The sequence below is a fragment of the Mytilus galloprovincialis genome, chromosome 9 (assembly GCF_965363235.1).
Source record: "Mytilus galloprovincialis chromosome 9, xbMytGall1.hap1.1, whole genome shotgun sequence".
In the NCBI taxonomy this organism is placed as follows: Eukaryota; Metazoa; Mollusca; class Bivalvia; order Mytilida; family Mytilidae; genus Mytilus; species Mytilus galloprovincialis.
The window spans coordinates 915847-942234 of NC_134846.1; the positions used below are offsets into that span (position 1 = coordinate 915847).

A 26388-nucleotide genomic window follows, 5' to 3' on the forward strand; every position below is an offset into this window, starting at 1 on the left:
AAATCAATCATTTAACATTAATCATGGTTTTTTTTAATATTGTTTGGCCGAAATATAACCCTTAAAATGCCCATGACTCATCCAAGGTGAATTATATTGGTATAATATTCATGGACGCTGTTGAAACATTTATTCTAAAATATCTAATAAATTGGTTTAATTTTAAAACTTTTGTACCCACAACTTCACTGCACTCTATTTCCTAACTCCATGTTTTCACTCCTTGCCTCCACTCGACTCCACCTTTTAGTTCATACCATTATTTTTTGTACGTTATTGTCTATCTTCAGTTGGTGTCTATTTTGGTTCTTGGACGTCGTTATCACAGGAACGTTTGCATTACTTTGATTACGCCATTTTGTTACACGACATTGTTTTGTTTGCCGGACCAAAAATGTTTCAGTCAACCAAAAGATCGTATGATTACGGAAATAGTGAGCATATTTCAAAGCTAAACATTCCATATTTTTATCAGTTTAAAAGTTTCATAGCCTATATGTCCAATTTATCTAACCTTGACTCTCACTACTCATTTCCAAATTTTCACATTTTCCCAGAAATCAGACCTTTGCCTTTGGAAATTTTAAATTAGAAAGTTTCAGGATCTATGCCCCAATAAAACAAATTTTAAATCAGCTTCTTATTAAACATGGCCTTTCAAGATGTCATAATTATTTGGACTAGCTGTGCACATGAAATGTGTTGGGCATTGCTAAATCAAACATTCCCTGTAAAAATTTTCCATACTATAGTCGCTGTCAGCTGAAATTCGTAGCGGTTATCGGTAAAAATCATCTTAACTATCAATCGCATTCACTCGAGATCTAGTTTTTCACATTCCTTTCATAAATCGCAAAAAGTAAAACCACTACTGACCTACCTTTTACCCCTGGGCCCCCCCCCTAAATCCGCCTATGTGAATATTAATATTTTTTTATAAGGCAAACGGACTCTATGGGTGAACCGACCCAGGGCGAACATGTTATTAAGCCAAACGGTCCTGATACCTGAAGTTATGGCATATATAGTGAAGTTCCTAGTGTCCATGCGGCCAGTGATATATAGTGCCAGTCTTCTTGCTAAACCACAAGTCTTACGTCATTGGCTTGTAAAATTCTTCTTTACAAACCAACAGAATCCAACTAAAATTTTCAAAAAAATTAGGTCTGGCTTATGGACTCAAAAGTTAAGCGTGAGTCTCGTGCATTACCTCATTTCGTCATATCTGCAATGTAATACAAAAGAATCTTTCTTGAAATTGTTTTAGTCTTCTGAAGGGATAGAAAAGATTAAAATAAATAAGTTCTAGAGTAAATATATATTACTGAAATTAAACTGCAATGCAGTGGTTAACCATATCTAGCCAATTTCCATTAAAAAAGTTATATCATCAGATAAAATTTGTTCTATTGAAGACAAATTTATATCAGATTTAAATAGATTTTACAATCCATCCATGGCAGTCTGTTGAGTGCAAATCCAGCTATATTTTGTGGTACAAAATCTTATCTTGATGTAAAACGAGCTATTTTTATAAGATATGCACTAAAATACCCGACATTTGAAGAACTCTCAAAACAAGAGTTTCCCTAAGTTTGGACACATATTACACAAAATCTTAAGGGTGAAACATACATGCAGTTGTTTTTTAATGAAATTAAAGTATGTTATGAATTTGTTCACACAATATCATGTGATAGTTAAATAAAGAAAAATCATAATTTTAGGTGTACGAATACAGTGGACTGCACCATACCTTAATATTGATCAAGGTACCAAACGTGCATTGACTTCTAGAAATTAACCTTAGTTCTCAATTTTGTTATGTTTTGATTCCATTGTTTTCTATAAAGTTGAAACTTGTTATATATATCATTGTATATTACATAGTTAGAATTAGCAGTATGATATTGTCAAAAAATGTTTGCTTGATCCAAAGTCATGAAAGTAACTTTTACATTAATTTGATTGCAGATTTTACATCAGCTGGACAACAGTCATGGGGGTCAGGTTCCTCTGGTTCACCTGGTCCAGGACAAACAGAAGGAAGTGATAAAAAGAAGAAAAGAAAGAGTCGTTGGGCACAAGATTCAGAGATGGAGAAGACAGTTATACCAGGGTTACCGACAGTCATTCCAACAGGGCTTTCAGCAGATCAAGAAAATCAGTACTTGAGTAAGTGTACAATCTTTCCCCCAAAAAAATTCCTATTCTATAAACATGATAAATACAATGTTTATTATATGTCTTTACATGTGCTTAATTCTTAAATTTTCAGCTTATTCTTTTGCAGAATTATAAGAACCAAAAAGAAGAATTATGATACTTTTCCTTTTGAAATTTATATAGATACAGGAGCTTTGTATGTACATGTTTATTTTCAGCTTGCTATCCAGACATTTACAGTGCTACAGCTAGCTATGAAGATAACTTTTTATTAGAAGTTTGTTTCAGGTACTACTGATGTGAGTTGGTAATTAAATACAGTAAAAACTTAGAAAATTATTATAATTAAATGTTTTTTGGTTTCAATAATCCTACTAGTTTGTGATTTATTTGCTTTGATATTATTAATTAACCAATGTTAGACTAGTTTGATATCACATCAAGATATCACAACTAATACATATCTATACATGTTTATCATGAATGTGAGATGTACACAATGATGAAGTGTTGATAACAATTACTCATCAGTCCTTGTGTGGACATATCATGATCAGGGAGTTTAAAAGATTTATATTTTGTTGATGTAATAATGTATTATTTTTTTCTTTTAAATTTTAGAGAAAATGGATCACATCTGGCTGACAAGGAAAGCACTGATGCTGAGACTGTACTCTTTCTTTCTTTTTGTCCTTCATTTTTTCAATTTTGACAATTTTAGGTTGTGCATTTTTCTGGATTTATTAAAAATAGTAATCATGGTTATACATGGTAAACAGTATTTATTTGAAAATTTTGTAAAAATGTCTCAGAAATTTAGATGCAAGATATATAGAGATACATCGTTATTTCAAATACATGAAAAGTTTTAACATCATAGAATTGTATGAAAATAAACCAAGGAAACAACTGCAAAACCTGAAAACTTTAGATAAATTTGTTAAAGTATGACAGACAAACTCTGAGAAAAAGAATGTTCTTGCTACTCTCTGTCCTGACTAGTTACAGGCACAAACCTCTCTTTACCTACATGTATCAAGACCATGTAATTTTGTAAAACTAAGAAACACAATTAAAAAACTGATAACTAGGAACATGGAAACACAAGACTGCATTTCTTTGAAAACAAACAAAAATCGATCGAAAAGAAGCTCAAATGTGCTTTTTTTGAACTGCAGGAAGGTTTCAAAGGTGGACAAAGCTCTTGGTTGAATACTTGCAATCAAACAACACTTTAATAAACAAGTTTTTTGATATCTATCAATAACTTAATTGAAATTTCCAGTACAAAAAAAAACGCTTGTAAGAGTTCATAGAATGAACTTGAATGACAAACCTCCAATGAGAAAAAAAAAATGGTTATTGTTTATTTGTCTAATGATGTAAATTTGTTTTTGTGATTTAGTCTAATTATCCTGATCAGGACAGACGACTTATGTCGAGGAAACTTCAACCATCAAAGCACTGAACCATCTGCCAGTATTTAGCAAAAAGAACTTCAATCATGCCTTTCATTTAAAATTTGATATAGCAACCTTTAAAAATGGTACTTTGAAGAAATATTTTCTGAGAAAAGTTAAAGCTTCAAAAACATTTTTCTTCAACGCTACAAAATGATTTTGCTTTCCAACTCACTTTCTGTTTGTGTAGGCATATGGTGGCTAAAACTGCTACTCAGTAACTCAGTCCAAAATGCCCCACCTCCTACGGAATTTACATGCTGTTTCTTTTTGTTGTTATTTTATATCAATAAAATATCAGCATTTGTCGGTATGGTAAATCCCTAACAATCAGATAAGTATCTAATGGAAAAGAACAGTGTTTTATTAACTGAACTTTTTCATTTTAAAACAATTTCTGCTTTTTGTTGGATGAATCATTCTTATTAACAAAAGTACAAATTTCTTAGTGACTTTATTGTTGAAAAGATTATTAAAACTGAATTTCTGTACTTCTGTTGCTTGAATGATTTATCTTCTCAAAGTTTGGGTATTTTATTTATAATAACCTGAATATTAATATTACTGTATGATAATGACTACTGTTACTTTACAGTGCAACTACAAATTGAGGAGATTAGTCGTAGACTGAGAACGGGAGATCTTGGCATACCACCCAACCCAGAATCCAGGTTTGATTTCTGTAATATTGATGATTTTGACACAGGATTTTCCCACTGGTAGCCTCAAGCTTGGTGCTGTTATGCCTTTATAAAGAACTGCCAGTAGTAGAAAGCTAATTTGCATGTGGTTTGAGGGGGGTCTGATCAGGGATAATCACCTTGTCAACATAACAATTACAGAAGCAAAGAATACTTTCAAATTACAAATTATTTTTTTTATACATTCTGTTGAAAAAAAGTATTGTGATATTTGTTTTTTTAATTGTATTTGTTTGCTGCTGCTGCATACAAAAATCTTTCAATAAAAAACAAATTATTCACAAATTTTTTAATAGGGCAGTTCCATTAAACATGCACAGTTTCTGGAGAAAGGTACTTTGAAAAAAGAGGAACCACCAATAGAAGCAATTTTATAGACCTGCTTACATTTTAAACATGTTCAACATAATAATTCACACCAACACATAATGATAAATACAAGTTTCCTTCTCTTGGTCCCATCAATGTTTTTTTATAGAACTGCCCATAGCAATTCGTTACGGGTAAAAAAGGGGTCTCCTATGTGTTCCCATGTACATGTAGCTCTAAAATGACTATTGTATAAATTTTCACAGAAAAATAGTAAAAGTGTTAGCTTTAAGCAATTAAAATAAGAATTGGGGGAACAAATTATTTGAAATATGTTGAGTTTCTGTGACATTATTAAACATATTGCTACTTTTAATCATTTTTGTTCAGTATTTCACTGTTTGTGTGAAGATAATAAAAATCTCTTGAAGAAAATTGCAAAAAAAATAAAATTTAAAGTCATTTTGGAGCTTCAATATGAAAACTGGCAGTTCTTTAAAACTTGAAGTATACAGGTAACGTACAAGCTATTTTTGCTCATATATGATAATTTATTTTATTTGGTTTTTTCTAATCAAAGTTTCTTTGTTAATCATTTTTATTGTCAAATAATAAATTTCGCCCTTTCAGTTGAGCTGCTGAGAAGCACATCTTGTTCCCATCAGTTTAAAGAGACCCTTAATTTCAGACCTCAGTAATATACAATTTTATAATGAGACACATTAATTTCAGAAAAATTGTTGTGTATTTTTATGACTAATTCATTTATAATACAATTATATTAAAAGTTATTTGTAGTGCTAATCCATTCCTCAAAATTTCAGCATTAATACTCTTATCTTTTTCCATAATATATTGAAATTCGTTTCAGAAGTTGGTATAATCCATTTTAATTCTCTATTTACCAGTATTTTAAATTTTGTGATCTTTTTGTCTAATGAGTTAATAATAGTTTGATTAGGTTGACTCCAGTAATGAGAGTTCTCTTTCAGAAAAGATTCAGTAATAATTGTGATGTGTATTAGACAACATGTTGATTTTAAAGTATTGGTTGAAATATACAGAATGATGGTTGTTTTAAAGTCAAGGGCAGAAAGTATCGTTTTGAGTCTGACAGGACTAGCTGAGATACTTAATTTCTGTCAACTTCAAAACTGCTGTTATTCTGTTATTTTGTTTTACACCATAATTAATCTTGGGTCAGGTTACTCTAGGTACTATCTAAGAAATTACATATAACTATGTATATCCAAGTAATAAGGGGTACAGGAAAAAAAAAAAACAAGACAAATGTCAAGATACTGAACTAGTGTTGTATCTGTTGGTGTTTATTTCAAACCAACACAATATGTTAGGTAGTAAATTAGTTTAATTTCTGGTTACAAGAAATTGAGAGTCTGTTTGTTGATTCAGAATATAAGGGGAAATATTCATCTAGTTACAAAATTATAAGAAACTATAGAACTGTTCTTTACAAATTGTCATAGAAAAAGTCTTATTTACTTCTATCTTACATAAGGCAGTTGACCCAGCTGTACATAACCTTAAAAGGGCTGAAGTCTTATCATCAAGTCCTGGTCAACATGGTCAAGTTGTTTATATTCTTTAGAGGGTTGAGTCATTTGAGATATACTGTGGAATAGGTGGAAGGTTCCTGTTTTATGAACAACTTTAGGCAGATAAGACATATATGACAACTGCTGATTTACATAACTTAATCAATTTTGATATGAAACCAAGTTATCACACCAACCATTTAGTGACACACATATTTTTGTCTTTTTAAGCTTTCATGATACACTATCATGAACTGCCACTGGCCACTTAAATGTATGCAAGTTTAAACATACTATCTTTCTTAGACGTCCTGTCTGTGTTTTAGGTCATTATATGTAGGGAAAATATTCATCTAGTTTTATTATTTAATTTAAATGTTAATGTACATGTAAGATATTTACATCAGATAACAAAAATACATTTGAAACATCTGGCTTGCAGCCTTTTCAATGTAAAGTATGAATGTCAAACTTGTGTTTTTTATTTACAAATACACGAAGAAATATTTCTCTTAATCATTCACATTTAAAATTCCATATTAAGGTAAAAATTTTCAATTGATAAATTCTATAATCCCATTCCTTAGAAACTGGCTTTTTGTTGAAATTCAGGATATTTGATGACATGTATAAATAAATGAAACTTTTTTTTAAACCTTCCATGCCAGGTCTAAGAACAGTTAAATTGAATTAAAAAAATATTTAAGTTAAAAATCTTTCCAGATCTTTGAGAAATGTTCTGTTTGATATACAAACTTTTCTAAGTTTGAAACCTTTCTTGGTCTTTGATAAATGTTGCACACACATAGAGTCCAAATGGTGGTGGTATAACATGGTTTCACATTGTTTCATGATATCACAATGGTGTTTTATTTGATATTCCACAGATCTCCCTCACCAGAACCTATTTACAACAATGAAGGCAAGCGTCTCAATACAAGAGAATACAGAACTAGGAAGAAGTTGGAGGAAGAAAGACACAAACTGGTTCAAGACGCCATGAATAGTAACCCTGATTATAAACCTCCAGCAGATTACAAGTAAGAATTAAGGATAAGCATGTTAGGTAGTGGGAGAGCAGTACCAGCTGGTTACAAGTGAGAATTAGGGACAAGATTATTAGGTAGAGGGAGGGCAGGGGAACAGCAGATTACAAGTGAGATTTAAGGATAGGCATATTTGGTAAAGGGAGGGCATCTGGAACAGCATATTACAAGTAAGAACTACTAGTGATATTCATATTAGGTAGAAAGAGGACAGGGGAACAGTTGTGAGTAAATTCCAGCAATTTACTGAAAAAGATATACAAAAGTCTTGTATATTTGATGAATTGAAAACAGATTTTATTATACATCTAAAAAGGCTATGAAAGTTATTATTATTATTATTATTATTACAATTTTTCTATAGCGCTAAATCTAAAACAATATTACTCAAAGCGCTTTACATCACATGTTAAACGAAATATACACACAGACAGTGATAAAAATATAGAACATGAACACACAAAATAAATATTTAAGTGTTAAAACTTTTCTAGATAAAAGGATTAATAATGTGGAAATTTTTACAAAAAAGTGGAATATATATATCAATGAATCAAAATAAAATTATACTGAATAAAGCTGGTAAAATAAAATAGCCAAAAAAGTCTAAAATAAGATTGCAATTAAAAATTATCAAATATAAGTTAAAAATTTGAAAACGTATTCAAAAGATGAAAAAGGAATATTACCATGTAAAAATATAATTACTGAAATGAAAAAATATGTGTGCTACTAAAAACATACAATGTACATATTATAAATGAAACATATCTCCAGTTAAAAGAAAGGTTCGATAAATCAAAAGCAGGCTAACGTCTATGGCACAATGTATCACAGAAACGAATTTAAGGGATTAAAAATGCTTGTCGAAAAAAGTGAGTTTTTAAGTTCTTTTTGAATACAGGCACTGACTTTGCATTTTGAAGTTTTTTTGGTAATGCATTCCAAAGGATGGCCGCTGCTTGATCAAATCTTCTATTGCCGTAGGTTTTGGTTCGCACAATAGGAGTTACGAGTGTTAAGTTGTTTTCAGACCTTAATGATCTTGATGGCGTGTATAAATTTACAAGTTCACCAAGATATAATGGCGCTTCATGTTTCACGGACTTGAATACATATAATAATATTTTGTATTGCACCCTGTATTGCACAGGCAGCCAGTGAAGAGACTCAAGTGTCGAAGTAATGTGTTCGTATTTCTTTTTTCTTGTAACCACTCGCGCAGCAGTGCTCTGAACCCTTTGTAGTCTCTGAATCATGTAAGCTGGTAGTTATAGTAATACTAATACAGTAAGAAGTTATATCAAACACATATGACTATGTCCTAACCATTTATTTATCTTAGTATGTTAGTATGTACAATACTAACTTTGAACAGTGAAATATGGTTATGGATATATATTTTACTATTTATAAAGTTTCAATTAGATGAAAAATTGTATTGAACAAAGTAGACTGTCAGAGACCGGGAGATCTTGAAAATAATAATTACATACTTTACATGAATATAATAATTTTATTATGTATACCAGTATTTTTTTTACCCATTTGTTTCTTGTAAGTTGTAACCTGAAAAGGTTTACTGTTATTTTTCAATAAAGAATGAAATTCAACAAAAAACATATTTTGAAAAAAATTGAGTGAAAATGTATTCATAAATTTGTATTTATAAGATTGTAGAATATAATCCTGTCCTTATTTATTTCAGACCTCCCATTATACGAGTGAGTGACAAAGTCATGATCCCACAGGATGAACACCCAGAAATTAATTTTGTAGGACTTCTTATTGGTCCAAGGGGAAATACTCTTAAAAATTTAGAAAAAGATGTAAGTTTATATATTCTATGATATCACCCTATTGAAAATACACATAAAAAAATAAGAGAAAGGAGTAAATTTGTACCTTTGTTGATTTGACCCATGTAAAAAAATTCTGAAAAAGTAGAGAGTTTGGAGGAATATTGTATAAACGTCAATTAATCTTAGTACTTAGGAAATAAACATCACTAAATTACACATTAAAGCTTTTGTTTAAAAATTTTGATTATCCTGGCATAATTCTGCACATGCTCAGCTTAATGTCTGTTTATGACAATAATATATTTATTTTCTTTAAAGTTTCATTTATAAAACATTACTGTGGATTCATTTATTTATCTTGATGAACAATGATTAAGGTAAAATTATACATTCATTTAAATTTATGGTTCATGTGTTTCCATAAAATCCATGAAAATTGGTATTGTATAAATAATGAATCCACAGTAATTGATTTTCAATAAAAAAAAATCACAAGCAAGAGCAATATTTTATTCAATCAGTGTGTAATGTAAAAAACATACTTTTTTCTCTTCAGACTGGTGCCAAGATAATTATCCGAGGGAAAGGATCAGTGAAGGAAGGGAAGATAGGAAGGAAAGATGGACAACCATTACCAGGAGAAGATGAACCACTCCATGCCTATGTCACAGCTAATAATCCAGAAAATGTCAACAAAGCTGTAGAAAAGGTAGAAGATATTTGTCTCATTGGAAATCTTACTACATTTCTGTATTCTTAAAAAGCAACTCATGCAGTAAAACAATTATGGTTTAACTTGGGAAAATTTATTTTATGTGATTTTTTTTGATTTTTTTTGATTTTTTTTAAATCTTAAAGATTAGGACCTGTCATATACATGTAAATTTTGCTAAAAAGTGATAATATATTGCTGTAAATTGTTGAATAAGTACATTTTTACTAACAAAAGTTATTTTTATTCAATCATTAAAAACAATTATTGAGCATAATTTGTTTTTATATTCTTTCTTGCATTCAAAATACTAAATTTTACAGATAAAAGAAATAATAAGCCAGGGCATTGAAGTTCCTGAAGGACAGAATGATTTAAGACGACAACAGCTGAGAGAACTGGCTTTACTGAATGGTACACTGAGAGAAAACGATGGATTAGCGTATGTATTTAACTAACATTTGTTAAAATAAGCAGTCATGTGAAATTTAGGAGAGAGTGAAATCATAACAATTAAAACAGCAACCAAACAACATAAATCTGTGCATTCTGATGTGTATTACTGAAACTAAAAATGTTTAAGCCAAATGTTTCAAATAATCAAATTTATACATCCTGAATTTACAGAAAACATTATAATATACAAGGCATGGTAATAATGAAATAAAAGTCTTGTATTTAAAGATTTTTTTGCATTAATTGGTCATTTGATGATTGATATGTTATAGACCCAACTATCTATCGATGTGTATTTGCCATTCACAAGTTCTCAGAACATGCTATTGGTTTGGTCTAAGGGAAATAACTCTACATAAAATAACAAGTTTAGACTGTTTGTCTGATTTCAAGTTGCCAGTGAATTTAAGAAGTCTCCTTACTCACAAAAGTTTTGAATTGTTCACTGAGAATGTTGCATTTAGATATCCTGTTATGTGTCTTTGGTCTTTCCATTTTCTCTGGCATCTTCCACCAATGAAAAATGGCTGCAATGATAAAATCTGTGTATGCTGAAAGTGACATAACATATCAACAATCAATGACTGGTTATTATAATATTTAGAGGTATGTGGAATATTTTTTTAAGCCTATGAAGTTATTATGTTTCAATATAGAATTTAATTTATTTTTCAGTAAACTGAAACAGCTACAGGAAGCCTCCACTATCATCACGAACAATATCCTGTGTACTGTGTGTGGTGGAGCAGGACATTTGTCACAGGATTGTAAATCTAAAAGGTAAGCATTAAAAGCTTAACATGGCTATAAGGTTGATAATAGTGTGTTGTTGAGAAGTGTTTAAATTATACTTCCTTATTCTATGAAATAATTTGATATGGAACACTAGTTTTGATTGGTTGATATCATCTGTTAATTGCATGCTGGACAGTATTAGTGGTTGGGCAATAGCAATCAATACCACCAGTATAAGCCAATGTTTTATTTTCAACATTAAACTAGTATTGCATTAGATTTACAGAGCTGTGATTTAAAAGTTATATCAGGCAAGTTTGGATTTAGCGAAATCAATTATTCGTTTTATTTTATTTGCGAGAGTCAAATCCTCTATTGACAATTGGATTTTTGGCAACATCGTAACTGACATATTCAGGTCAAATTCATAGAAAATAAGTATTCAACTCTTGAGCACATGTTTTGTTATTATATTCTTTAATAATAATATAGATCTGCTTTGTGAAAAAAAAAAATTATATAAATGAAATATCTTTCAAACGGACATCTATCATTATGATTTTGATGTGTGAAATTGGGCATGGATGTAGATCAATGGGCGTTGGTAATAAGAAAAAAAAAATTTCACTGCTCATCTTTTTTCAACTTCCTGAAAATCCAACGAAAGAGGTGTAGATTTTCTGCCATGTGTTCAAATATTAAACTTTGAGACTTATTTCTTTTTCAGGCCAGGAGATACTCTTAAGAATTTCAGTATGCCAGCACACCAGAATTCAATGGCTGATAGAGCTAAAATGGACAGTGAGGTAGGAACAAATTTGATAGATTACACAATGATAAAAAAAAAAACTTGTCTGTTTTTTGTATTTTTTTGCTGTCTTAGGCTTCAGCCTACATGTGCTTTGCTTTGATTGATATAAAGGACTCTTTCACAAAAATAGGCCTAAGATATGCTTCTAATAAAATATGATATATTTAAACAGCTACTTTTGATGGTGTCTTTCATCACTTCTACTGTTGACCATCTGAGAGTTAGTTTATGATCAATTATTTTGTTAATAATTAATGTTGAATATATGCCACTATCAATTATTTAATGCTCACAAATTTTTAACAGGCTCTGGTTCACATCCCATGTATTTGTGACCATTAATCACCAATTGACAAAAAGAAAAGTTTTCAATTCTAGTAAAAGGAGACATTTTTTTTAATAAAAAATATAGTCACAAAAGTAGAGATAGCAACATGTAAACATGTTCAGATATACCAGCACCATCTGGAATATATAGGAGTCTAAGGCTTCAAAATACTTATGGTAAAACACCAGAAACAGTTCAAAAGAAACAAATCTTCCAAAATTGTTGTTTTGAAAGGATTGCATAGCTAAAGAACATGTTTTGAATTATGAATTATATAAATATTTGTTGTTTTCAGTACATGTCGTTGATGGCAGAGTTAGGAGAAGGACCAACGTCATCACCTAAACCACTGTTACCTTCAAATCAGCACAATCGTCCTCCATCACAACAGTTTAGGTTACCAATAACACAACCTCCTCCTAACCCAATGGTAAGTTTATCTGTAGGGTAGACGTACATGTACTATGTTTTGTCTTATCAAGCATACAGGCTGCAATAATGATAATTATTTCCCACAATTTGACATTGGGAAATTCCTATTATAATACCGTATAGCGGGTTATTTTCGCGGGTGTAAAATTTTGCAATTTTCATTGAATACGGTGTACGAAATATTTTGGCGGTTATTATTTTGGTGGATTCAACACTTTTATCGATATCTTTGCATTAGCTCTTTTAAATTGGCAGAATTTATTGTGGCGATTTCGTTTTATCCGCAAAAGTTAATATTTACATTCCGCGAAAATGACCCGCTATACAGTAGTACAAGTAGTTATTTGACTGCAGGGCCATTGTTGAAGAGCAAAATATTTCCATCTCGCATATGAATTTGAACAACTTTTATTTGTTATTTGAAACACTTTAATACAGTGAGAAAAGCTGGTTTTATTCATCATGCACTTTCAATCTTTCAATTTATTGAGTGGCTATGGTTTAAAGCTGTGTCAGACAACACCTTGAACAAAATTAGCTTTCTACAATGCATCACATTTTATTTTTGAATATATACAATCAGTTTGATGTCTTTTCTTTTATTTTTAGTCTTTGAATCCACCATGGCAGCCTCATCAACAAAGAAACATTCCTCCCCCACAAGTGGTCAATATAACCAACCTTGGTGGTCAGCAGCCAAATCAGCCCCCTAACAGCTACAACGTACAGCCTGTACCACCCCCATCTTCTGTACCCTCATCAATGGTACCGGCTCCAGTACCACCACCAAGCTCAGTGATGTCATCACAAGCTGGTCCAATGATGAGACACTGGCAACAGCCGGTATCTTCAGCACCACAGAGTAAGTGGCAACAGCCACTATTGTCAGCACCACAAAGTAAGTGGAATCAGAGGACATGGTCAGAGCCACAAAGTATGTTTGTTGTATATGTAACCACCCCATACAATCAGGGGAAAATTATTTAATGGTATTTAAAGTGGATGAAATCTTTTGGGTGGCATCAAATAATAATCAAAATAAACTTGTCGTGGACGGATTACTGAGTAAGCCAGATGCATGTTTTGTTTAAAGACTCATTGCTTGAATAAAATAAGCTCAAACTGTAATTTATTCCAGGAACAAACATCAAACATAAGGGAAAGGAAAGATACATTGAATACACATATGAAAATAGGGAATGCAAGACACAATATAAATTTGGTACATTTGTTGAATGTTAGAATGGCAAAAAATAGGATGTTCATTGTTCAAAGGGAGATAACTGTTAGAATCTTGAAATTTCTTTCAAATGTTCAGATGTAGGAACATGATTGAAAGGAAAATAGCAAAATATACTTGGTATTAAAAGATGCATATGTCTCAGGATGGTTATTATTGAAGATTTTATTCTAGTGAATTGGTTATTTAAATGTACATGCTTTACTAATGAGGGTTTTGATTTCAGATATGCAGCCTCGTCCTGCATTGATGTCAGCTCCTCCCACTCCTCCTCCAAGTGGTCATCCTCAGCAATCACAGCCATGGATGCAACAGCCACCAGGTACATATAATTTTCTGCAAATACTGGAACTTCAAAAGTGGATTGGATTCACAATGGACTGCGTTCATTCACTGTGAAAAAGGGGCCAACGATATCTAAAGAGATATTCAAACCCATGTCAAAAAAAAAAGACAATGACATGACAAGAAAAGACAAATAATAGTTTACAAAGCACAACATAGAAAACTAAAGATTAGAACTCCACCAAAAAATAAGGAATGGTCTTGAGTGCTCTGTGAGGGTAAGCAGATCCTGCTCCACATGTGGCAGGTACTTGTAATATGAAAATTCATTAATTTTAGTTAAAATTTTGCTTTGAATACTGTTTGAGTGACTACATAAGGTTTATTTGGGGTACAAGGCAAACCATATAATCATATAATCATAGAAACTAGAATGACAAATATTTAAATCATTTCTTATATTTTTTCAGTACAAGGAGTTCCTCCTCCGCCTCCAGTGACATCAACAACGGGCCAAATGCCATGGCAACCACCTCCGCCACCATCTAACATGTCTCCATGGCAACAGCATCCCCCACACCATGGACATCAACAACAAATGCAGAATCAGTTGCCTCCTCCCCCACCCCCTCCCAGTAGTCAGCAAGGATACAATCACATGGCCCCACCCCCACCACCACCAGGAGGATATAATATGTTAGCCCAGCCACCACCACCGCCACCTAACTGACAGATAAACATTGTGCTGGGCTGATTTGTTTTAAGACATTTGTACATGAAATTCATGCTGATTTTACTGCATTCAGTGGCTACAGAAATAAATCTGGAATTGACCGTCATTTTATTGGAACAAGATATTCTTTTACAATATATTATATATGTAGAATTGACTAGTTTCTCATTTTAACACGATACTAATTAATGATTTTTAGTAGAAAATTAATCAAGTCACTTATTTTCTATAAGAAAAGGATAAAGGGAGGATTTGTAACAGGTAATATTAGTAGTTGACAGATTGTAGGCGCCTATATAAAAATGGTTCTAGTGATGGATAGACATTATATTTTCCTGTGGTACTGGTGGATGGACCATAGATCTAGTTTTGCTATAAGCAGAAGGATCGTGGGTAATTTCTGAATTCCAGATTTATTTCTTCTGATTTGAAATTTGACATCTGTTTATATCATGCCAGTCAGATCTGTGTAAAAATTGCTATCTGAAACAATCAGATGGATATATGTCAATTTCAATTAAATCATTAATTTTGTCATAATTTTAGTTGTTGTCTAAGTTTTATATAAATATAACAAGATGTGGCATAGGTGCCAAGGAGACAACTCTCCATCCAAGTCACAATTTGTAAAAGTAAACCATTATAGGTCAAAGTCTTCAACACAAAGCCTTGGCTCACATCCAACAGCATGCTATAAAGGGTCCGAAAAATGATGTGTCTAATCTAATATATAAAAAACGAGAAACGACAAATACCTATGGACCACATCAACAAACAATACTGAACATCAGATTATGAATGGAAGTAAACTTCAACCACACGTATATAATACAGTATAACAGACATTCAAAACTAAAAACTGAGTTTTGAAAATTCTGTGAAATATTTTATGGAATTATTATTGATACACAATGCTAATAAAAAAGGGTTTAATACTGCCCTTTTAAATGTTACAATCCAATTTTCATTATTTTCAGTACAAAAAGTTCCTGCTATTGTTAAAGTGCAATGATGTGAATTTTACTATCTATGATTATGATACTGTAAATTCAGAAATTATTGTGTGCATTTATAATTGCATTCTTATTTCATTTTAGACTAAATGTGATTTTAATTTTTGCGATATTGAGAAAAATCTTTTAATTTATAAAAAAAAATCAAAATGCGAGATTAAATTATTGCGATTATAACCCTGTGCATTTTTTGCAATAATAAAAACCTCGCAATAATTTCTGAATTTACAGTAGTATGAATGAAGAGATGTGGGTTTAATTGCAAGATGACAAAAACCAGAAATCACAATAAAACCAGAAAAAAAATGTGTAGAGACATGTATGGACCAACAACATCTGTCAAGATCTAAATCAACTTAAGTCTTGACAGATTGGCAATATATTAAAAGAGAAAGTCTTATTAAAATCTGCCATCAACACCAGACTCAATGGAAAATTAACAAAAAAACAATAGCCATTTTATAGAGTTAGTAGATGGATATAAGAAGATGTGGTATGAGTACCAATGAGAACTCTCCATCCAAGTCACAATTTGTAAAAGTAAACCATTATAGGTCAAAAGTAAAATCACAAAAATACTGAACTCTGAGGAACATTAGATTCCTGACATAGAACAAGTGCGAACAATTGGGTTTAAACGTAATGTTACCAAACTTTCACCCTTATCTACAACAATAGTGTAACATCACAACATAGAAAGACACTATAAAATATTTAAATAAATTGCTTAACTCAATCAAAAGACATATTAACACAAGTGAACATACACTGAATGAATAAATTAGATCTATGATACAATGTAAATACAAAGCTGGTTTTATCTGAGGCATGGACTACAGTCTGACAGTGTGAATTATTTTTGTAAAGCTTTATATTTCAGCAGGTAGGAGGACGTGAATGCTTCTTATCTTGCCTATGCCTTATTCTATGAAGTTTTCGTTTGTCATACGACCATTGTCCTCTACCTCATTTTCATATTTCAGCGATTATAGATTTTCTCATTTATTGTGAGTAAAAGGTTACTACTATTTGGTCAATGAAATCATTGAAAGGTTTGCATTCCTGTTAGAGGGTTGACCTGACCTCAACCTCATTTCATAGATCGGTGATCAAGGTTGAAATAAATGAGAAATTCAAATTGATTATTCTGAGATACTATACGATAATGGTTTATTTTATGTGGTGTATGGAATGATTGCTTGGGTTCTCTTACCTTCATCTCATTTTCATGGTTTATTAGGTATCAAATTAATAAATTTCCGTAGTTTTATCCCTATCTGAAATTCAACTATATTTGGTGTAAGGTGTGAATGTTAGATGTACATTTCTAAATAGCTGGGTTCATATGACCATGACCTCATTTTCATGGTCATATGTCAAAGTTTAGTTTTTCTGGTCAAGTCTTGTTTTTTTAAATATCTATAGTCATACAATGTATAGATTGACAGTAAGTTGTACATGTCCATCTAGCAGTTATCAAATGACCATGACCCCATTTTTATGGTTCAATGATCAGCGGTCAGTGCAGTGTCGAGCTTTCGTTGTTTAGTCAGTGTCTATAAATAATAGGAATAATATTTTTGGTGCATGTAATTATTGAAAGGTTTAATGTTGTCCTGGTAGGGTTAATCTGAACTTGACCAGCATGAATTATGTCGATTATTGATAGTAATGAGTTAATGTGATGTAGAAAAAAATCACGTATCCATAGGTAAGAAAACATATGCTCGGTATATATAACGAGCAACATTTGAAAAAAGAAAGAAGCAATATAACCATGCAAACACACCCTGAATTTAACTGATGTCCCGTTTAGTTAATCCCATATCGTCCTTATACGAAAGGCCCCATTGGTTGAACGGAGTTCATAAATTTCAACATACACTATTTTCCATTGACAGTCCAAATGTTCAACTTCCATGGACTTGTAACATATTGGATGATGGTATGATACTAAACTTGATTTTCATATGATGAAGAGATAATCTTTCAATCAGTTTAATTGAGGTCTGGCGCTGGCATGCCAGTTATTGCTAGTAGTCCTTCGTTTATTTATGTATCATAGTCATTTATAAACGGCAATCTCAAAATACTCCTTTCTTATATGTCAAATATCGGCCGCTGAACTAGAACTATTAATATACATGTATACATTATTTTAACGACTTTATTGTTATTATTTGTTGTTTTCTTTTTGGACATGTTTGTTTTTCACTCGATATATGACATGTGATGTCTCCTTGGTCTCCTTCCCTCACACAGCCTGTGATGAACTGTATATACATATGGAATTACTGTTTCATTTTTGGATGACTGTTTTTTAACATTTTACGGGAGAGCTACTTTGATTTCAAAACGACACGGTATGGGCTTTGCTCATTGTTGAAGGCCGTACGGTGACCTATAGTTGTTAATGTCTGTGTCATTTTGGTCTTTTGTGGATAGTTGTCTCATTGGCAATCATACCACATCTTCTTTTTTATATATACATACACATCTGCTTGAAATCGTTCTATTTGGATCTTATATATGTTGCCAAATTGACAATTATGTAAATAACATGTACTTTAACTTAGACAGATGTACTTTTGTCAAAAAGATTCTGGGCGAACTTTGCTGTAAAGCTAATATTTTACATTACAATAAAACAGCTCCGGAAGGTTAAGTAAGCACTGCGGTATGTGGTTTTTTCCTCATTAGTCAAGGTCGTATGATGATCTGCAAGTGCTAACTTATTCGTCTATTTTTTCTTGAATGAATATCCATCTTTTAAAGAATGGCTCATTCTCAATCGAAGATAAATGAATAAATAAAAACAACAAAATTTGGGTGAGGTTATATTTTTAATTGTCCCTGACAATCTGTTTAATTTTTAGTGTCCCAATAGGTTTGAAGACCTATCGTCATTTCTGTTTGGTTATGCCTCTCAGTAATTAATAATTAAATGTATTTGTTGCCATATACAGTCGATAATTCAATACAAAAATATTTAATAAACAACTTATAGATAAATCCTTTTATATGTAAAGAACAATTAATAAATACATGCTTTTGAGCTATAATAATCTATAACAACAAAGGTGTAATTCCGTCATATGACAAGATCTTTCTGGTATTATTATATATTAAAGCACAATGTGGTATAGATCATAGACTGTTAGATGTAATTGGATTATAATTGTATACTCAATTTTTGTAAACAATTATATTCCAACGATGATTAAGCGATTATAACAAAACCGCTCATCTGAAATAATCTGTTAATCTTAATGCAATAATTAGCACTAAGTTTAGTTTATACTTCGAATATTAAAGACGTTTCGTTTCAAGAAGGAGACTCCGTTGTTGGTATTGATGGGGGTTTGCTAGCCATTATCTTGGCGAGTTCGTTCATGTTTCTTTTTACCTTATATCGGAACACCCACGGGAGTTCTCGTTTAGGTAGAATTTTTTTAGGCGGTGGTAACATACTTAGATCGTCGTATTCGCCATCCTGTTCAGAAATAACACTGGGATAGACTATATTGTTTTCTGGGAATGTGTGCATTGTCCGGAATGAGTCTGGAGTTCTCCGTATGAATGGAGAATGAGCCATAAATCCTCTCTCAGATTTTGATCTAATGTCTGAATACGCTGTAGGCGCAAGTTCCATTTTTGTTGCCATTTGAGTCTACAATAGATAAGATTTATGATTTCAGAAATAAAACGTGCAAACAATAAAAAAAAAAAACTTAAATTCAAATATGATTTATACTATAAACATATTGTTTTTTTTTTTACTAATGTTTTACTTTATTATATATATTACTTTTAGTATGTCACAAATCTTTTATGATTTATTTGAAATCGTTTCTTCTTCTACTAAATGAAATTCACAGACCAAACTTTACTGAATTTGCCCATAAACTGTGATGAAGCATACCTATTAAATAAATATATATACAGTAAAAAGTCTGACAACTTAGGGACGCGATTGGTTTTCATAAATACAAACAGCAATTACTGCAATAGGACAAAATGACATGACATGTTTGGTTATCAAAATAAGATATTTAGCGCACTTCGGATAATATCAATAAGAGGGAACACACTATGGGGGGGGGGGGGGGGGGAATTGGCGCTCTAATAATAAGCCAAAAAAAATAGAGTGAATTAAGAACGATATTTTATTCTCACTCGTATTATGCAATCTACAATGAAATAATATTTCACAATTTGCATTATAAGTTAAGTGGCGGATCCAGAAAAATTCATAATAGGGCAGCCCACTGACTGACTCAGAAAGGGGGCCTGCTCCAGTCATGTTCCAGTTATTCCCTATATAATCAACAAAACATTCCCCACAAATCAGCCCCTAACCCCTAAACCCACCTCTGCAGTATAGATATATTGTCTGTAGTCGTTTATTCAAGACGTGGAACATCAAATTTATAGGAGGAATCTTCCTTCATTCATAATGTCTATATGTGATTGACCTGGTTGTTTTCTATGCGGTCTCGAGTGCATGTTAACGTTGTGTTTGAAAGTTCAATTGAAAATTCAATGTTTTTCTATATTTTAAAAACCGAGTGTTTTTTCGTCACTTTTTCACCAAATGTAAAGTATATGAGCCTCTATCCGTTTTTGAATGATATATGGGAAACGTATATATATAAGAAGCATCATGCAGTTATTAACCGCTGTTAAAAACTCTTTAATCCATTCTGAAAATTCAAACGGCAGAAGGAAAAAAAATCTGAGGGAATGACATCCACTCCAAACTGAGTAAACTGGGTGTTTCGACAGGGTAAAAATCTCTGGTTATTCATTCGGTCAATATAAAGGACAGTCACTATTGGTAATTTCAGTGTTCGTACACCAAAATGAAAATAATTTTCATTGTAATAGTTTAGTGCTTCAGTGCTCGTACACCAAAATGAAAATAATTTTCATTGTAACAGTTTAGTGCGTCAGTAAAGTTGGAAAAATCACAATATTTTTGGAGTATGCTTTTGAAAATATATTCTGGGGTCCAAATATAGTTTACCTGTAAATCACAAATCAATCTGAACGTGAGAATGAGTTCATCAGTACTAAATTTTGATTTATTATTACAAAATTAACTTTCAATCGTATTTTTAAACGCAAAGTGTTTTGATTGAATCCAAACGTTTCAAGTTTCTATCCCATGACCCTGTATAATATAGACTCGACACGACTTTTGTTCAAGTACAATATCACAGCAGAACTTATTGTAAGCTGATAATACTTAAACGCATTTATGTCAAAGCTATTAAGTTAGAATGTTTAAACATCGAGCGAAAGCATCTTCCATGTTTGTGTCAATACAAACATTGATAAACACCCCTTACTGTTTAAACTTTTATTATACAAAGTTTAAAACCTAATGGTTTTATATAAATACTTGAAAACTGAGATTATATATTATGAAGTAGAAGTCAAAGGCCCTGTATAATTTTTACATAATTTGTTCTATACATAAAGTCGAATGTTATATGACCTTGGACTGTTTGTAATTTATGAAAAAGAAATCTCCTTTGAAATTGCGCAGATTCACAAGCTTAGTACAACGCCGAATTTATGACATGCAGCGGTAATGCATATCTGAAAACAATAAATTGGAAAACATTTTTTTAGGTAATAAAACTCATATTAGGAATTTATATAACTTTATGTTATATAAATTCCTAACATGATTTTTATTACGTTCAAAAAAATATTTTGAATATAGGAAATGTATTTTTAACTAGCTGTCTGACTAATAAGGATACAGGATATTTAAACACTCAAAACGAAATAAAAGAAAAAAGGAACACCAACGATGGAAATAATGACATTTTTTTTTTTAAATAAGACAAAACTTGATATGATTTAGGCGCAACATATGTCTTTTGATGTGGTCAATATGTATCCGGCGCTGTGTTTAAATATATACTTTTGGAAATGAATCCTTTGGTTGAATTAAGACCTATATTATATATATAAGCTGTTAGTTTCTGTCTTATTTGGTCTCTTGTGGAGAGTTGTCTCATTGGCAATCATACCATATCTTCTTTTTTATATATACACTGTTATGTATATATGTGTAAGAAAAATGACTTTTCCTTATCTTACATTCACAAGAGTGTAGGCAGCACACTTTATTGATAGTTGTTTACAAAGTCAGTGCTAGAATTTATTTACCATTATGTCAATAGGTACACTTTTGCATAGGTACTATTTCTGTACTAAAAATCTGTAGTACTGGAAAACTACTTTTAATATTCAGTACTATTTTGTTACTTTAAAATTATTGTAATATTAAGGTACCTGTAATTTACAGTACTTAATTTGTACTTGAAATTTAGGTACTACAGATTTTTGGTTACTACCGTTACATTTCCAGCATTTTAAAAGTTTTTCTATTTCAAATCTCTTAAAATTATGATTTTCAAACATGGAATATTGTTTTATTTCTGTACCAAAATATTTAATACAAATAAACTACTGTAAAATACAAGTACATAAATATTACAATAATTTTAAAGTAAAGAAGTAGTACACTGTAAAAATCGTGCTTAGAATTTAAACACTTGTGATACATGTTTAGATCTAAACGTGTTTAGGATTGTGTTTAATTTCTAAACACATTTTTCAGTAAGCACATAATATTTAAACATGACGTGAATTTAAACACGTTTAAAAATGAAAGTGTATAGAAATTAAACACATTTTTCTAAACTAAACACGATTCTAAACACAATCCTAAACACATTGTACTGAGACACGTTTAGATCTAAACATGTAAAAAAAAAGTGCACAAAAGATGTGCTTAGAATTGTGTTTAGGATCTAAACACCAATTTTACAGTGTACTAAATATTAAAGTAAATTTCCAGTACTACATATTTTTAGTACAGAAATAATACCTATGCAAAAGTAGCTGTGTATAATTCTTGTAATATGGATCAGCATCACGGTCAACAAAGAATAAAAATACTTGCAACGTAAATATTACCGTCCTTAATAATTTTGCATAAAATGTTTGATCCGTTAAACAAACATACATGTAAGTCAATCAATCGATAGTTGCGATATGGAAATTTCTCACTGACCTTGTTATATTGCATGGTGTTACTGGCTAAAAGAAAATCTCATTAGTAGACAAGTACACTTGAATGACAAACCAACTGTGATATAGATAAACCATACGCAGAAATGCAGATTCATATGTATCAGGAGAGGAAAGAAAAATTCACTATTTGAAAGCAAAAATCATTACAATTGTATCAAAATTATGTAGACCGCCCTTAATATCTGTTATTCACAGGCTGGATATACATTTTTAATGATAGTACAATGTGAAAACTTAAGTTAGAGTATTTTCGCTTTTCTATAACAGCCCTGAATCAATTTGGTTGAATTTGATAAAGAAAAAAAAAAGATGTACACAAAGTTCCAATCGTAATGCTTGTAAATTGTCTGTTTCAAAATCTGTCCACAAAATTAAATTAAAAGCCACCCATTAAAACCTTTGTAAAGTGCTGACTTTTTAAAATTCCAATAAACTTAATAATAGGCATAATCAAACCTTTATGTTATGAACCATCTTCTGAATAAGCCACATGGGGAGTATACTTTTTTACAACACTTTACAGTAAAACCCTTCTAAAATGTTTTATTGTTAAGGTTTATGACCTCTTCTGTAGCCATTTTTGTACGAATTGTTCAACCATCAATTGTATCAAAACTACAGATATTATGAATAATATAGAGACAGGTCATTTTGTACATATAATAGGGGAAAACTTGATGCAAAGCATTATTATTTACTGTTTCATTGCATTTAATAGAAAAAGAGTACTTTGTGGCAAATATTAAAACCAAGATTTTTATAGAAAATTCACAGCCTTTAATACAGAGATTTTTGTTATAAAATTTGAAACATAGATTACTGGCATGCTTTTCTATGATGTGCTAGTGTTTATGCTTTACAAAAAGTTCTGACCAACCTGTAAATTCCAATATACCTAGTTCGGAGCTACTAAAGTCGAGCGCACCCTAAAGGTGTACTTGATTTGGTCCATATTTTTACTTGTTTTAACCAATAACTATATTAATAAACTTGTTTTAGGGAAATCAATGCTAGCATTGCATGCAATAATCCTATATCTATCAGTCATCAACTTGCCAAATATGATAGTTTAAGGATAAAGGCTGTGGATTTTCTATAAAATTTCCACATGTTTAGCATTGAATCAACACAAGGGTACATAATCCTTAAGAGTGTTGAAAGAGATTAAGAGGAAAAATAGGCCATTGTTTGTATTGAGCCAAATATGCCATTGTTTCTCATGAGTCTACAGTACAGTATTAATATCCAATTAATGGATTTGAAATAATCCTTATTTACATCGACGGAAGGTTAAAGAAATACACAACAAACTTGATGTTCACAAATACTGAGGGTGCTCATTGTTGAAGGCCGTACGGTGACCTATAGTTGTTAATGTCTGTGTCATTTTGGTCTTTTGTGGATAGTTGTCTCATTGGCAATTATACCACATCTTCTTTTTTATAAATGCAAGATTTCGTTGTTTACTTTCAATATCAAGCAGTTATATACGACCAGATTTTATGACAAAAATGTGTTATCTGTTTTATTTGGAATTTAAAAAAAACGCCAGAAATGATCTAGTATGATTTTATATTGTTCAATACAGCATGCATGTACAGTTTAATTTAAAATAAGCAAGGACAATGACTGCTGGTTTATATGAATGTTTGTTTGGTATTTATGTAAAATTTTGTTATTTTAAGCTTACAAATACTTCTTGCTTAGAATAATTGGTATGTAAGTGCCGACATGGGGAGGGGTAGCAGTGTACCTCGTTAGGTCACAAGTTCACCACGTTTAAAATTTCTTCATGTCAGCATGAAGGTAATTTTTAAGCAAACTATACAGCTCTATCTCAGTTTTGAATATTTTAAAGATCACAAGGTCGTCCGCCAAACCTCCAAGGTCGCCAGTCGTATTTGACCCCGTTTGGAGCCATGCGATGGAAAGGGACATTTGTGAATTTGTGCCTTATTTAAATCGTGCTAACTTTCAGAATATACGGTTTTGCCACGTCAAGTTCTATATATTTATGTCTTCGATCATTATATATTATTATCTATTATATATGGTGACCAAAAAGAATTTTAATAACACAGTTATCAAGATCTAAGGTTTCAGAATGAATTGATATATAAAACTCATGGTGTGAACCGAATCGTCATTTTAACTTTATTTGGTGTATTTACCTATATATGTTTAACTTTTAAATATACATTTACTAAAGATTAACAACCCCTGTGTGACAACTTAACTTAAAAGATAAATAAAAGATAAAATATTGATCATAAAATACCAACAGAATTACAGCTTATAGATAGGAATTTTGTCTGTCTTATTTGGATAAGAATTTACACTAGTAAAGTGAATTATTGCACGAAACTTCCTTAAAATTATTAAAGAGAAGGATATTGTGACTAAAGAAGCGTCGTCGTACTTATACTTTTTATTGAAACCTATATTATTTTCATTTATTGATTTTATTTTTGCATTCACAAAGGATAATATGAAACGAACGTGCTTTATACCATTTCACTTCAGCAGTTTATTTTCAATAGCTGTTTATGTGTTATATTTGCCACTGGACATTAAGGAAACTTGATAACAATCAACCAATCTATTTAGTATACAACACCACGAAAACACCAACTCAGAATATAACTGGGGAACCAAAACTGTCAATCTCGATGGAATATTTTCGTTTGACACCAATCAATCATTCAATAAAAAATTAATTATTTCACCAAGCAATCTTCCCTTTCAATTTTTTATAAATAACGTTTTCTGGAGATCGTTCTTGGGTCAATATTACAAATACGAAATTAAACCATGAATAAAACATTACTTTTAAGAGTTGCATAAACCCAAAAAGTACAAGGTTTACTGAATTGTCTTGTTTCACTCTTACTTTGGACTTAGAAAATAATAATTCTAAATACTTACATCCATCATATCAGGTGTGAGCGGTTTTCCATTCTTTCGTAATTTCATGGGTGGAAAGAATCCTTCAATCTGTCTCCTCGACGTCCTCATCGATTTAGAACTTCGTTTCACTTTGTCAAGTTCCTTTGTAGCAAATTCGACTAGTGTAGGTTTTGTCATAGGTCGAGCTTTAAAACGTTCGGCGTATTCCATTGGAGAATTAGATGAAACTAAATGTTGTCTTCCGTATTTCCCCATAGATGAACTACTTAACAAATCAGAGAAAGATTCGCCCGAGTTCTTAGCTGGTACACTACGGTAGAGTAATTGTTGTGCATTAGATCTATTTGTGAATACACCATTCATAAGACCGGGGCTGGTCCCGCCATTATTACGGACTGAATTGATTGGCGGTAACGTAACAGATCCCAGTTTTTGTGTCGACATTTGGAGTATTTAAGACGAAAAATACAATAAATTAAATTAATCCTCTTTTGAGACTTAGACGACTTTAACAGACATCTTTTGTCTCCTTATTAATACCATTATAAGGTATACTTCACAATAGAATAATGTTTTTTGTCTG

The 26388-nt window shown here is 31.4% G+C and overlaps 2 protein-coding genes across 3 annotated transcripts; one reads left to right on the forward strand and one right to left on the reverse strand.

Annotated features, from left to right (window-relative positions):
• The first annotated feature begins 300 nt into the window (after positions 1 to 300).
• LOC143044192 (splicing factor 1-like) lies at positions 301 to 15001 on the forward strand. 2 transcript variants are annotated; one of them, XM_076216086.1, is made up of 13 exons: positions 301 to 434; positions 1975 to 2175; positions 4222 to 4297; positions 7080 to 7232; positions 8947 to 9067; positions 9597 to 9749; positions 10076 to 10194; positions 10884 to 10988; positions 11671 to 11749; positions 12378 to 12512; positions 13124 to 13448; positions 13981 to 14076; positions 14510 to 15001. In XM_076216086.1, exons 1-13 carry the CDS (start codon positions 395 to 397, stop codon positions 14767 to 14769), a joined length of 1863 nt encoding a protein of 620 aa, XP_076072201.1. In that variant the 5' UTR covers positions 301 to 394; the 3' UTR covers positions 14770 to 15001. The 2 variants fall into 2 exon arrangements, with proteins under 2 accessions (XP_076072201.1, XP_076072203.1); XM_076216088.1 differs by having other exon boundaries at positions 13124 to 13412.
• A 3754-nt stretch (positions 15002 to 18755) lies between these two features.
• On the reverse strand, positions 18756 to 26388 carry LOC143044193 (uncharacterized). Its single transcript, XM_076216089.1, has 2 exons — positions 25824 to 26388; positions 18756 to 19455 (listed from the first exon to the last, which is right to left on the reverse strand). Exons 1-2 carry the CDS (start codon positions 26247 to 26249, stop codon positions 19111 to 19113), a joined length of 771 nt encoding a protein of 256 aa, XP_076072204.1. The 5' UTR covers positions 26250 to 26388; the 3' UTR covers positions 18756 to 19110.

Coding starts and splice junctions, on each gene's coding strand:
- LOC143044192 (XM_076216086.1), top strand. CDS start 395: ATGTTTCAGTCAACCAAAAGATCGTATGATTACGGAAATA. Junction 7,233..8,946: donor AAACCTCCAGCAGATTACAA/GTAAGAATTAAG, acceptor TATTTATTTCAG/ACCTCCCATTATACGAGTGA. Junction 9,068..9,596: donor TTAAAAATTTAGAAAAAGAT/GTAAGTTTATAT, acceptor TTTTCTCTTCAG/ACTGGTGCCAAGATAATTAT.
- LOC143044193 (XM_076216089.1), bottom strand. CDS start 26,249: ATGTCGACACAAAAACTGGGATCTGTTACGTTACCGCCAATCAATTCA. Junction 19,456..25,823: donor TCACACCTGATATGATGGAT/GTAAGTATTTAG, acceptor TATCTATTGTAG/ACTCAAATGGCAACAAAAAT.